The sequence below is a fragment of the Erythrolamprus reginae genome, chromosome 6 (genome assembly GCF_031021105.1).
Source record: "Erythrolamprus reginae isolate rEryReg1 chromosome 6, rEryReg1.hap1, whole genome shotgun sequence".
NCBI lineage: Eukaryota > Metazoa > Chordata > Lepidosauria > Squamata > Dipsadidae > Erythrolamprus > Erythrolamprus reginae.
The window spans coordinates 50,199,770-50,213,277 of record NC_091955.1 but is presented as its reverse complement, the minus strand read 5'-3'; the positions used below and the strand labels follow the sequence as shown (position 1 = coordinate 50,213,277).

Genomic DNA, 13,508 nt, shown 5'->3' with positions numbered 1-13,508 from the left:
ATTGGTATAATAATTAGTTTTCCTTCCATTTATTCAGATCTGGTTTTTACATCAAAAAAGTATTGTTGGTTCCTCTGAAATTATACCAGCTTATATATTTGAGAATTCCATCTTAATTTCTCAGAAAAAAGTAAAAATAAGTTAAAATGTTTCTTATGCTTAATCACATCTTCTTTATGATCAAAAGAAGTTAAAATAAAAATCTGTAGGGCACATTTTCCAGTCCCTGAATCTTGACTTTTTAAAAATTATCTTATAAAAAGAGTTATGACAGATGTTGTTATAAAAATAATGAAAGCTTATGCATCTTTAACTGAAACTAAAAACAATTAAATAAAATTATGTTACTACTTTCTTGATAAATGTTTACTGATATTGATATCAATATGCTATACATTTAAAAGGAAATGTATATTGATATTGTGAATCTGAAAGACAGAAATACATAATCAACCATTTTTAAATTTTGTAAATATTTGAGTAATATATCAAAATATTTTCAAACTGAGATTCATTCTTACAAAACAAAAATTAGAATATTTTATATTACCTAGTTCTTTTTCAATAAATAATTTATTTTAGGTTTCTCAAGAAATGAACAATAACATTTCAATGAATCTGAAATCTTCGACAATAACATAATTAATTTCATATAAAACAGAAAATATAATTCAAAAATAGTAATTGAAAATTCTAATCATTTTTGACATCGCTTCAAATATTAATCATGAAGCTAAAAAAACAGATTTTTAAAAAATTCTAATTTGCTCCCGGATAATATAATATGTGACACAAAGAGTAAAACAGTTTGAAAGCATTTGATACAGTGTGACATGAATGCATATAATTGTTAACAGAACCGGTGAAGGCAATTAAATCATTAGATCTGTTACTTCAAAATTCCTGTGAATTTATAGGTTTATTGAGCATGCTAAATTTCAGTGATTTACACATTGCAATACTGTATCGTATTCATGCTATGTTCAGCAATGTACGGTACTTGGAAATTACACAGTATATATGTTTAGAAATATATAAGTATATAAGTATATACTTATAAATATATAAGTCTCCTGAGTCTAAGGAGAAGGGCAGCATAAAAATCAAATAATAATAATAATAATAATAATAATAATAATAATAATAATAATAAATATAGGTAAGACATTAAATGGACAAAATATGCCAGGAATAAATCAATAATTTGAGTAATAATTTGACTTCCAAATGAAATATTTATTTTCTTATATGGAAACAACTGATTCCAAGATAATAAAGTGGGTAATTCACAATAAAGAGTTTTTTTCAAGATGGCAAGCTGAAAATAGAGTTCATGAACTTTTTAGAGAGATAATTTACTTTCTTGGTTTATATGTGGTTCTCTTACCTTCAGCAGAAAGACCTTGGACATTTACTCCTCTAGCTGCCAGAAAGCTAAGGCAGACATCAACATTCTCAATCTGCAAAATGAACATGAAATAGCAAAGCAGTTACAGGCTATTTTACAAGATGAACTTGCTTGCTGCAAATGGGTATGGGGAAAACCCCCCAAAATGAATAGTTTACATTCATCACATAATCCAGTTCTTTAGCAAAGTTAACAAGAATGATTACTGCTAATTAGGCAGTTGCTATAAAAGCTTTCATTGTCCATTTTGGTGCTTAAAAACAATTCATAAAGGGCTGATCCAGAATGGCATGCTGACAAATCACCAAGCCACCTACGTACAAGAAAACTGGATTTTGAACACTCACATAAACAACAATGAAAGTTTCCATACAAGTTTGAATATTGTGGTATGTCTTAAATTGTTAGGGACTGACTTCAGTGAAAAAAATATCAATAGAGCAATAAGTGTCTGTATGTATGTGTGTAATGAAATGTGATTTTGTAAACAAACTCATTTTTAAACTTTGTCTGAAAAAGATCTCTTCAAATTTGCCAGAGTCTGTAAGCAAATTCCTTTACTACTATGGTAACATTTGAGGTTTAGTTTAAATTGGTAATGTTATTTATTTTAATCAATTTATTTACATAGCTATCCAATTCACATTCAAATCAGAGTATGTAGATAAGTAAAATGACATATAACAAACAACCATAACCATTACAAATAATAAAACATATTATTTTGGGGACAATTTTATCCAACCATCCAAGGGCAACCATCAGGACAGACTGTCACAAAAACAGTGAAGGGGTACCATTTTTTTTACTACCACACTGTGGGTGTGGCTTATACAGGATGCTTTGCATTTTCTTTCAACATCTTTAAGTGAAAATTGGGTGCTCCAGGGTGGAGCTCCAGTTTTGCTACCCCACTGCATCCCCCCCCATCCGGGCAGAAGCCCACCCCTGCACAAAACCCATTATTGAAGGGAAGCTGCATCTCTAGAGTCATCCAAAAGTCAGGCACGACAAAAACCGTCAAAATTTCAGCGGTAATGCTGTTCCATAGAGTAGGTGCAGCAAAAGAAAAACTGCTTCTCCTGGGATTTATTAATTGCCCATCCCTGGCCAATAATGGTGTTACAGGCCATCTTGAATTGACCCAGAAGCTTATTGATAACCAATATAGCTCACATAGTAAAGATATTATCTAAGCATATTGAGGCATGCTTCGAATTACTTATACTGTATTGCTGTATTTTGGACCGGTTGTAGTTCACAAATAGTCTTCAGGGGCACTCTTATGTATACTGCATTACAGTAGTCTAGATGAAAGTTGACAAATGTGTGGCAGACTGTAAGTAAGACTTCCTCATCCAGAAATGCATAAAACTGGCACACAAAATATCTTTGTGTAGTCAACCATGACTGCCACTTGCTGTTCAAGCAGGAGCCATTAATCCAATAGACCTTCCAAATTGAACCCTGTATGGAGTAATGCTATACTAACATAAACCAAATATGGAAATTCCCTGGATCCAGTCATACTCATGAAAGAAACTAGAGCCATTTCTCCACCACTGTAGTAATTTGTAGGACATTCAAATGCCACTTAAACATTTGTGCACTGATATAAAAATCTCTTCTTGTTACTGTTATCTCAGAACAGGGATAGCTGAGTGATATTAAAAGACACTGTCAATTAATACTGAGGAAATGTTCTACATATCTAGAAAGATACATTTCTAAAAAAAGAGTGACACATAATATGAGATAGAACCAAAGGGATGAGACATGGAAAAATTGCTGGAAGTATAAAACTAAATGCTCAGTGAATCAAATTGCCTGCCTCCCACCAATGAAATGAATGCAGAATAGCTATTTTGGATTTATGGCCAGCTACAATTGTTGATTTGTTGATTTATTAGCTGGATAATTTGGGGAAAGATTAATTTTCTTCTATGCCTCAAAATTCTAAAGATATAAAATAAATACATTTTTAGTCAACAGTCTAAACTGCTTTGAAGCACAGTTCATTCTCAAATGCCATACTAAATTGGCACTAATAGAAACATAGAAGCATAGAAGATTGACAGCAGAAAAAGACCTCATGGTCCATCTAGTTTGCCCTTATACTATTTCCTGTATTTTATCTTACGATGGATATATGTTTATCCCAGGCATGTTTAAATTCAGTTACTATGGATTTACCAACAACGTCTGCTGGAAGTTTGTTCCAAGCATCTACTACTCTTTCAGTAAAATAATATTTTCTCACGTTGCTTCTGATCTTTCCCCCAAATAAAGTCAGATTGTGCCCCCTTGTTCTTGTGTTCACTTTCCTATTAAAAACACTTTCCTCCTGAACTTTACTTAACCTTTTAACATATTGAAATGTTTCGATCATGTCCCCCCTTTCCCTTCTGTCCTCCAGACTATACAGATTGAGTTCATTAAGTCTTTCCTGATACGTTTTATGCTTAAGACCTTCCACCATTCTTGTAGCCCACCTTTGGACCTGTTCAATTTTATCAATATCTTTTTGTAAGTGAGGTCTCCAGAACTGAACAGAGCATTCCAAATGTGGTCTCACCAGTGCTCTATACAGTGGGATCACAATCTCCCTCTTTCTACTTGTTATATATCTAGCTATGCAGCCAAGCATTCTACTTTATTTCCCTACCACCTGACTGCACTGTTCGCCCATTTTGAGATTCAGAAATCACTACCCCTTGCACAATCTCACAATACATGGCCCCATTTATTCTTTCATGTACAGTGTTCCCTCGATTTTCGTGGGTTCGAACTTCGCGAATAGCCTATACCACGGTTCTTCAAAAAATATTAATTAAAAAATACTTCGCGTTTTTTTTCCTATACCACGGTTTTCCCATCCGATGACATCATACGTCATCGCCAAACTAATAATTTTTGCAAATAAATAACAAAAATAATAATTATTGTTAATAAATAATTATGTTTATAAATATCAGGATCACTAAGTACCTTATTCAATGGTGAGTACCAGTAATAATGGTGAGTAAATGGTTGTTAAGGGAATGGGAAATGGTAATTTAGGGGTTTAAAGTGTTAAGGGATAGCTTGGGATACTGTCCATAGCCAAAAATGGTGTATTTACTTCCACATCTCTACTTCGCGGAAATTCGACTTTCGTGGGCGGTCTCAGAATGCATCCTCCGTGGAAATCGAGGGAACACTGTACACAGATCAGTCATCCTGGTCCCTTTGCAGAGAAACCACCCTAAAACATGATGTTGCCACTCCCATGCTTCACAGTAGGTATGGTGTTCTTTGGATGCAACTCAGCATTCTTCCTCCTCCAAACACATTTATTTTCGTAAAAATAAATTTAAAAAAAATTACGTCAAAAGACCTCCCTTTGAAGGAGCTGGGGAATCCCTCCCAAGAAGAGATTCCAGGCGTGGAACTTTGACGTCACATATACCGGCAGGTTGCTAAGGACCATGGATTCCATGGAATCCAGGAAGTGATCACCTTGGCGTCCTTAGCAACCTGCTGGTATACGTGACATCAAAGCTCCGCCCCCGGAATCTCTTCATGGGAGGGATTCCCCGGCTCCTTTTGTGCCTCCCTCCCATCCTCCCAACGGGCCAACTGCTCCCCGGTGTTCGCCTTCCTCTGCTGCCACCGGCTCCTGGCTCCTTCTCCTCTTCTCAGCAGATGACAGCCAAGCGGTGGCTTTCACGGTGTTCGGCACGAACGGCAAACTAAATCACGAATGTAAAAAAAAATTCGGGTCCGGCATGCCGAATTGTGCGGGTTCGATTCGCCCAACACTATTAACCAGCTGTGCCAGAGCAAGAGTAAGGGCCTCTACTGTGTTCTTACTTTTGCATGTAAGGGCACTAGGGATATTCCAGTCAATGTCAGGCATGTTGAAATCACCCATAACCACAATATCTGCCTTTACTGCCATTTGGGTAATTTCATCCATCATCTTGTTGTCATAATCCTCAGATTGCCCTGGAGGCCTATAGATCACCCCAATTCTAATGACAGAACCCTCTTAAGTTTGCGTGCAAACCCAGAGAGACTCCAGTTAATTTAAATAATTAACTAAATAATCTTTCCAAAGTTTTGCAGATTTGATGGCACTTCTGCGGGGGTGAGTTCCTCCCAGTTTGGACCAGTTCATCCAAACCAGTAGCAACCCACTGATGACATTACGATGATTTCACCGAACCAGATTGGCCGGTGCCAGTCCATGGGCGCCACCATCATTTAAAAAAAATATTTTTGAATATTTTTTTAATTTTATTTTATTTTCTTCTGTACATGCACAGAAGCTGAGTTTCTGGTACTCCACATGCACTGCCACCCTATCCATTGATTGTTCGCTTGCTTGCTCCCTCCACCCATCCGCACCATGCTTGTATCACCTGCCTACCCACCTGCTACTCACTGACTAGCTGATTCACCGATCGCCCCACCTCTGAGAGCCTGATATAGACTGCAGTTACTATATGGCCTCTTGCCCTCATGTTGTCACTTCCTGATTTCCCTGCTTGCCTACCTGAGTTACTGGTGTCTCCTCGTGTGGCTGCCTAAAGGTAAGTTAGCTTATGGCTGTGGATGCAGGTGATGGGGGGGTTTGAGAAAAAACTACTGAGAGCGGCACTGGATTTTGTAGTCTACTCAAGGCTGACACCTTCCTTGCAGCCATTCCACAGGCTCATGTAGACCAGGAAGCCCAGTTGGATCTCATTAGTATATTATAAATATCTATTCAGTCTACAAATTATATTTACTCTGCAATAGAAGATTTAAATTTATTTATACGAACAAAAAAAATCTTATTAAAGAGGGGAATCTATCTTGCATTCTGTCAATGGACACATCTGTTATTTGCCCTTGGAAAAGACATAAGACACCATGTACCTGTATTTATTACCTGATACACTAAAATATATGCTGGTCTGTTAAACTAATTTGTGAATCTTACAAATAATAATTGCTCAACTAGTGACCACCTAGAAGAGGTTATGATCATGAGTCCAAAACTTCTTTCTGAAGACTTCAATTTCATCAAAATTGGTCAAAAACAGAATTTCCTGCATAAAGTAGTTGTGCAAAACAATTTCTCCCTAGTTGAAAAATTGCATTCATTCTATTTCTGTTGTGCTGGTTTTAAAAGCTGAATGTTCCATATAAAATCAAAATCTGTTTTTAAGCATATTTAGGAGATAGCTATATCCAAAAATATCCATAAGCCCGTCACAAAATTAGTGATTTCAGACAAGTCTCTTCAAGGAGAACTTTTGTTAAAAATTGTCTTAAATGGTCTGCTTACACTCATAAACCTGCATTGGCTGCCGATCAATTTCCGGTCACAATTCAAAATGTTGGTTATGACCTTTAAAGCCTTACATGGCATTGGACTAGAGTACCTCCGGAATCGCCTGCTACCGCATGAATCCCAGCAACCAATAAGGTCCCACAGAGTTGGCCTTCTCTGGGTCCTGTCGACTAAACAATGTCATTTGGCCCAGGGGAAGAGCCTTCCCTGGCCCTCTGGAATCAACTCCCCCCGGAGATTAGAACTGCCCCCACCCTCCTTGTCTTTCGTAAACTACTAAGACCCACCTATACCGCCAGGCATGGGGGAGTTGAGACATCTTTCCCCCAGGCTTTTTTTTATATTTTATGTTTGGTATGTATGTGTTGTTTGGTTTTTAAATATGATAGGATTTAATATGCTTCTTTTTTAATATTAGATTTGTTTTGCTATAATATTGTTTTTTATTATTGTTGTGAGCTGCCCCGAGTCTTCGGAGAGGGGCGGCATACAAATCTAATAAATTATTATTATAATTATAACCTCACATAGTATTTACTCCCAAACTAGTATTGTTGTTCAGTTTATACAGTACTGTATATGACATATACTGTATAAACTGAACAACAATACTAGTTTGGGAGTAAATGGAACACTGCAGGGCACTTCTTGGAAGCAAGAATTAAGAGCACAAAACATTGCATCTTTCCCTAACACTATTTAATTTCTGCATCATTTGAGGCCAATGCACTGGCAAAACCTATAAATGGAAAATGTTTTTTTTAATGATATTACTGTACATAAATATCACAAAGCTTTCATGCTACTATATTTTAACATTTTACCCTGATTGAGGGCAGATTTAAGATACCCTATGCCAAAATATTCTACTTTGTGGTAATGGAATAATTTATACTATATTTTTTATAAAGACTTGCAGAATAGTCTAATAATTATTTTATTACATTTTTTGGATGATTTGAAAAATTTATGAACGCCATCTTTGGGCCAGCCAAAATCTCATATATTCACTGCAAACAAGTTTTCAACTACAGCAAGCAGAATTTGCAGAAATTAATATCTACTTTAATCTCTTCCCTTCTCCAGTTTTCTCTGACCCCACCCCTTATATAAATATAGAAAACATCAGAAAAAGACCTAGTGCTCCATCAAGTCTGCCTTTAAAAAAAATATCTTTGTCTTATATTTTAATTGGCAGCTGATTCTTTTGTTGTATAAAGATACTAGAACTTTGGAGGGATAAACTGATTTACCGGTATTTCATATTTCATATTACTTGCTGTTTATTATGTTGGTCCAAAGAATGTAAAGATGCTTGAGAATTCCTTTATGGTGCTACTGAAAACTAACTTTGCAAAACCTAGAAATATTGTCCAATGTAGCATATAGAAGAAAACATTTCCAAACCGGCACCAAATCTGGTTTGAATACATGGGCTCTTTCTTTAAGAGCTAAGGAATATGTCAAGAGTCTAGACAGCTATATTTATGCAGAAAAGAAACACACTCAGTTAATGCAGTAAAAAACAAACATTTATCAAAGTAGTTATTCATATACTATCAACAGTGTCTAAAGGACTACTATCATCTATCAGATATGGGGTAAAACACCTCTCCCCAGTTTATTTTTTTAAGACTTACAAAATGTAAATAATATGATAACTAATATTTTAAAATAAACACATTGGTCTATATTTTAATGTTGCTTTATTTTTTTAAAAAATAGACTAGTTTTCCAGAGCTACAATGATTGAATTCAAAATAGTCCTACTGCCTGAAAGATCAAAGGATGTCGTTTTCATGTTAAATGGTATTTACTTGAAATAATTAAGAAAAAACTAGTATTTTAGAGTAGATTAAAAGCTGCAATGCCATAAATATGAAAAATATATTTTTATTTACCTGAAGAAATATTTTTAAAACTCTCGTTGTAGTTTAGGGCTTTCTTGTTGTTTTGATGCAACAACAAAGATATTTCTTTGACACATTAGTTAAATATCAAAAGACATTTTCTCCAAGGTATTAGTAGAGCATTCAAACTGGAGTTGCAGCCTAAAATATTATAGAGGTTGAGAGACTGATTTGTAAGCAGCGGCTTTTAAAAACCTCTCCTTTGACCTAGACATGTCATTAATGAAAGATAGACTATGAAAAAAGAGTCCGGTTCCGGTTGAGCAGCAGGAGGGAGGGAAGAGACTGCTGCTCCGCTGGACTACGGCATTAAGATCAAACATAGGGAAATTTTTCAGTTAATTTTGAAAAACAACAGATAGTTCAGAAGGATTAGATTCCCCCGTTTCGGAGGATCGTGTTACCTTGTGTCTCGGCAGTGCTTTTCTCCTTATTCCCTGCTGTGAGAAAGCTGGGAGCCCCGATCAGCTGGGGCTCGGAAAATGGCAACCGCGACCGAGCTGGCTTGATTCTGCCCTGAATCCACGCTTTTTAAGAGCATTCTGCAGTGGGGTGAGCTGTATTGTTGCAATCACATTGAGGCTCAACCCGGGGGCTGGCAGAGATAAGAAGAGTGGTGGTTGCCGCCCGGCATTGACCCATACTGACACGGACAGAGGTGGAAAAGGAGAGGTGGAGAGGGATTGAGAAGGAGCGAGCGAGCGTGTGAATGTTCAGGGCGAGCATGCTGGGCGGACTGTGCACGGGCCGAGGAGGAAAGTAGATGGAGGAAAACGTCCCCCACAACAACAGGACGTTCCCAAAAACAACGGGATCTACCGGATAGACGCTGGACGCCGAGTGGTTACATGGTGGGCACGCTCGACGTCGGAGGGCTTTGCGGTGGACACACTCGGTGCTGGAGTGCTTGGAAGAAGGAAGGCCGGCCATTATAGTGAACAAGGAGATTGTGAGAAAGAGACTGCCAGATTGAAATTGACAGTATGAAAACCTTGTGGCTGCTGGATGCTATAACTGAAGACCAGGAGATACAGAGATACCTCCCAAATAACAGCAGAGGTACTGGTAGACATTTGGGGCGACCCATGAGAGACCGGGGGTGCCGTGGAGGTGAGAAAGCTGATAACAATGACAGTGGCAAAGAAAAAGCCTGGGAGGACAGAGGACAGAGTTTATACTCAGGACTGTTGTCCTACTAATAACATCATACATCCCTTGGACTCACCTTTTTAGACTGGATGATATCTATATGAACTTGGCTTAATTGATTAATTAACTGACCAGTTGAAATATCTTCTACCTATATTTTTATTTTTATTACTTATATTTATCTATATTTTTTAATAATTAATATTTTTAATAATATGAACTGTTATTTTTATATTAACTCTTTTTAATTAAATTATTGTGGGGATTTTTAAGTGGATGGGAGGATGGTAGTGATGGCATGAATGAATGGGATTATTTTAGTAATTATTGGAATGAATGGAATACTGTGAATGAAAATGAATCGGAGGGGGGTGATAGATGGAATGGAGTGGGTGGGGGGATTATAATATGTATGAAATGAATGAATATGACATGAATGGAATTTTTGGCACACCTGACGCTGGAAGGGCAGGAGGGGAAGGGACACTTATCTCTGGGGTGGCAGAGGGTCAAAATAGCCCGGTCTTGCTGGGGAGAGGCAGGTATGGCGGAAACCATGGAGCTAGCCATTCCAGGGGAAGGAGGGATCGCTGCTTAGTAGCGATCCCTTCTTCAGGCTCCATGAGCTTAACTCAAGGCACTGGTGATGAGTGTAATTCTGGCCCTGGGCTCAAGTTGTTGCTACTCAATGCCAGGTCAGTGGTAAATAAAGCTCTCCTCATCCGGGATCTGATCCTGGATGAGGAGGCCGACCTGGCTTGTGTGACCGAAACCTGGCTGGGCCTGGAGGGAGGAGTTCCTCTCTCTGAAATTTGCTCAGCTGGGTTTCGGGTATGGCACCAACCTCGACCCCAGGGAAGGGGGGGGAGGAGTGGCTATTATAGCCAGGGAGAGTCTTGGCCTGCGTAGGCTCATTGCTCCAGAGGTTGCGGGTTGCGAGTCCCTCCTGGTGAAGTTGGACTTAGGGGTTCAGGTGGGCTTGTTACTCACGTACCTGCCTCCCAGCTGTGTGTCAACAGCCCTGCCTGTGCTACTCGAGGAGGTGGCCGGGCTGGCGGTGGAGTTCCCCGGACTTATCGTCCTGGGGGACTTCAATCTGCCGTCGCTCGGCGGTTCCTCTGGACTGGCAGAGGAGTTCATGGCCACCATGACAGCCATGGACCTGACTCAAGTAGTTCAGGGTCCGACTCACGAGGGTGGGAACGCACCTGATATGATATTCCTCTCTGAGCAATTGAGTAATGATCTGAGATTAAGGGGCTTAGAAGTGTTGCCTTTGTTGTGGTCAGATCATTTCCTACTGCGGCTTAACTTCCTGGCTCCAATCCTTCCCCGCAGGGAGGCGGAACCAATTAGGAGGTTCCGCCCCAGATGCCTGATGGATCCAGAAGGCTTCCAGATGGCGCTTGGGGTTATTCCAGATACACTTGTCCACAGTTCGGCAGAGTCTCTTGCTGAGGCCTGGAACAAGGCTGCAGGGGAGGCTCTTGACCGGATTGCGCCGTTGCGACCTCTCTGCGGCACTAGACCCCGTAGAACTCCATGGTTCAACGAGGAGCTCCGGGTGTTGAAGCGCCAGAAGAGACGTCTGGAGAAGCGATGGAGGAAGAGTAAGTCCGAATCCGATCGAACACTTGTAAGAGCTCATATTAAGACTTACAAAGTGGCGCTCAAGGCGGCAAGATGCGCGTATCATGCCGCCTTGATTGCATCAGCGGAATCCCGCCCGGCCGCTCTGTTTAGGGTAACCTGCTCCCTTCTTAATCAGAGGGGAGTTGGGGAGCCCTTGCAGAGTAGTGCCGAGGATTTTAACACGTTTTTCGCTGATAAAATCGCCCGGATCCGAGCGGACCTTGACTCCAATTGTGAAACAGAGTCGACTGACAACGAGTCAGTCGAGGTGACTGGGGCTAAACGTCTTTGTCCATCTGTCTGGGAGGGGTTTGACTTGGTGACACCTGATGAAGTGGACAAGGCCATTGGAGCTGTGAGTTCCGCCACCTGTCTACTGGATCCGTGTCCCTCTTGGCTGGTTTCGGCCAGTCGAGGGGTGACACAGAGCTGGGTCCAGGAGATTGTCAACGCCTCCTTGGGGAGGGGGTCCTTTCCGCCCTTTTATAAGGAGGTGGTTGTGTGCCCCCTCCTCAAGAAGCCCTCCCTGGACCCAGCCGTGCTTAATAACTACCGTCCAGTCTCCAACCTTCCCTTCATGGGGAAGGTTGTTGAGAAGGTGGTGGCACTTCAACTCCAACAGTCCTTGGAAGAAGCCGATTATCTAGGTCCTCAGCAGTCTGGATTCAGGCCCGGCTACAGCACGGAAACTGCTTTGGTAGCGTTGATGGATGATCTCTGGCGGGCCCGGGACAGGGGCCTGTCCTCTGTCCTGGTGCTCCTTGACCTCTCAGCGGCTTTCGATACCATCGACCATGGTATCCTTCTGCGCCGGCTGGAGGGGTTGGGAGTGGGAGGCACTGTTCTTCAGTGGTTCTCCTCCTACCTCTCCAGTCGGTCGCAGTCGGTGTTAGTGGGGGGTCAGAGGTCGACCCCGAGGTTTCTCCCTTGTGGGGTGCCTCAGGGGTCGGTCCTCTCCCCCCTGCTATTTAATATCTACATGAAACCGCTGGGCGAGATCATCCAAGGGCATGGGGTGAGGTATCATCAATATGCCGATGATACCCACTTGTACATCTCCACCCCATGTCCAGTCAACGAAGCAGTGGAAGTGATGTGCCGGTGCCTGGAGGCTGTTGGGGCCTGGATGGGTGTCAACAAACTCAAACTCAACCCAGACAATACGGAGTGGCTGTGGGTTTTGCCTCCCAAGGACAATTTATTATTTATTTATTTATTTATTATTTGGATTTGTATGCCGCCCCTCTCCGAAGACTCGGGGCGGCTCACAACAAGTGAAAAACAATCCAATACAATCCAATTAATTAAAATATTATAAGTTTAAGAAAATCCCCTATACTAACATACACACATACAGGCATACCATATATAACTTCAACGTGCCCAGGGGGAGATGTTTAGTTTCCCCAAGCCTGACGGCAAAGGTGGGTTTTGAGGAGTTTACGGAAGGCAGGAAGAGTAGGGGCAGTTCTGATCTCCGGGGGGAGTTGGTTCCAGAGGGCCGGTGCCGCCACAGAGAAGGCTCTCCCCCTGGGGCCCGCCAACCGGCATTGTTTAGTTGACGGGACCCGGAGGAGGCCCACTCTGTGGGACCGAATCGGTCGCTGGGATTCGTGCGGCAGAAGGCGGTCTCGGAGATATTCTGGTCCAGTGCCATGAAGGGCTTTAAAGGTCATAACCAACACTTTGAATTGTGACCGGAAACTGATCGGCAGCCAATGCAGACTGCGGAGTGATGGTGAAACATGGGCATACCTGGGTAAGCCCATGACTGCTCTCGCAGCTGCATTCTGCACGATCTGAAGTTTCCGAACACTTTTCAAAGGTAGCCCCATGTAGAGAGCATTACAGTAGTCGAACCTCGAGGTGATGAGGGCATGAGTGACTGTGAGTAATGAGTCCCGGTCCAGATAGGGCCGCAACTGGTGCACCAGGCGAACCTGGGCAAACGCCCCCCCCTCGCCACAGTTGAAAGGTGGTTCTCTAGTGTGAGCTGTGGATCGAGGAGGACGCCCAAGTTGCGGACCCTCTCTGAGGGGGTCAATGATTCCCCCCCCAGGGTAATGGACGGACAGATGGGATTGTCCTT

General features: G+C 41.2%; 1 protein-coding gene across 1 annotated transcript in view; it reads right to left on the bottom strand.

Moving 5' to 3' along the window:
• NAV3 (neuron navigator 3) overlaps positions 1-13,508 on the bottom strand; it is a 491,922-nt gene that overhangs the window by 166,281 nt on the left and 312,133 nt on the right. Inside the window, exon 4 of the mRNA XM_070755761.1 lies at positions 1,388-1,460. Within this exon, the coding sequence (XP_070611862.1) occupies positions 1,388-1,460 (73 nt within the window). The remainder of the gene's footprint in view (positions 1-1,387; positions 1,461-13,508) is intronic.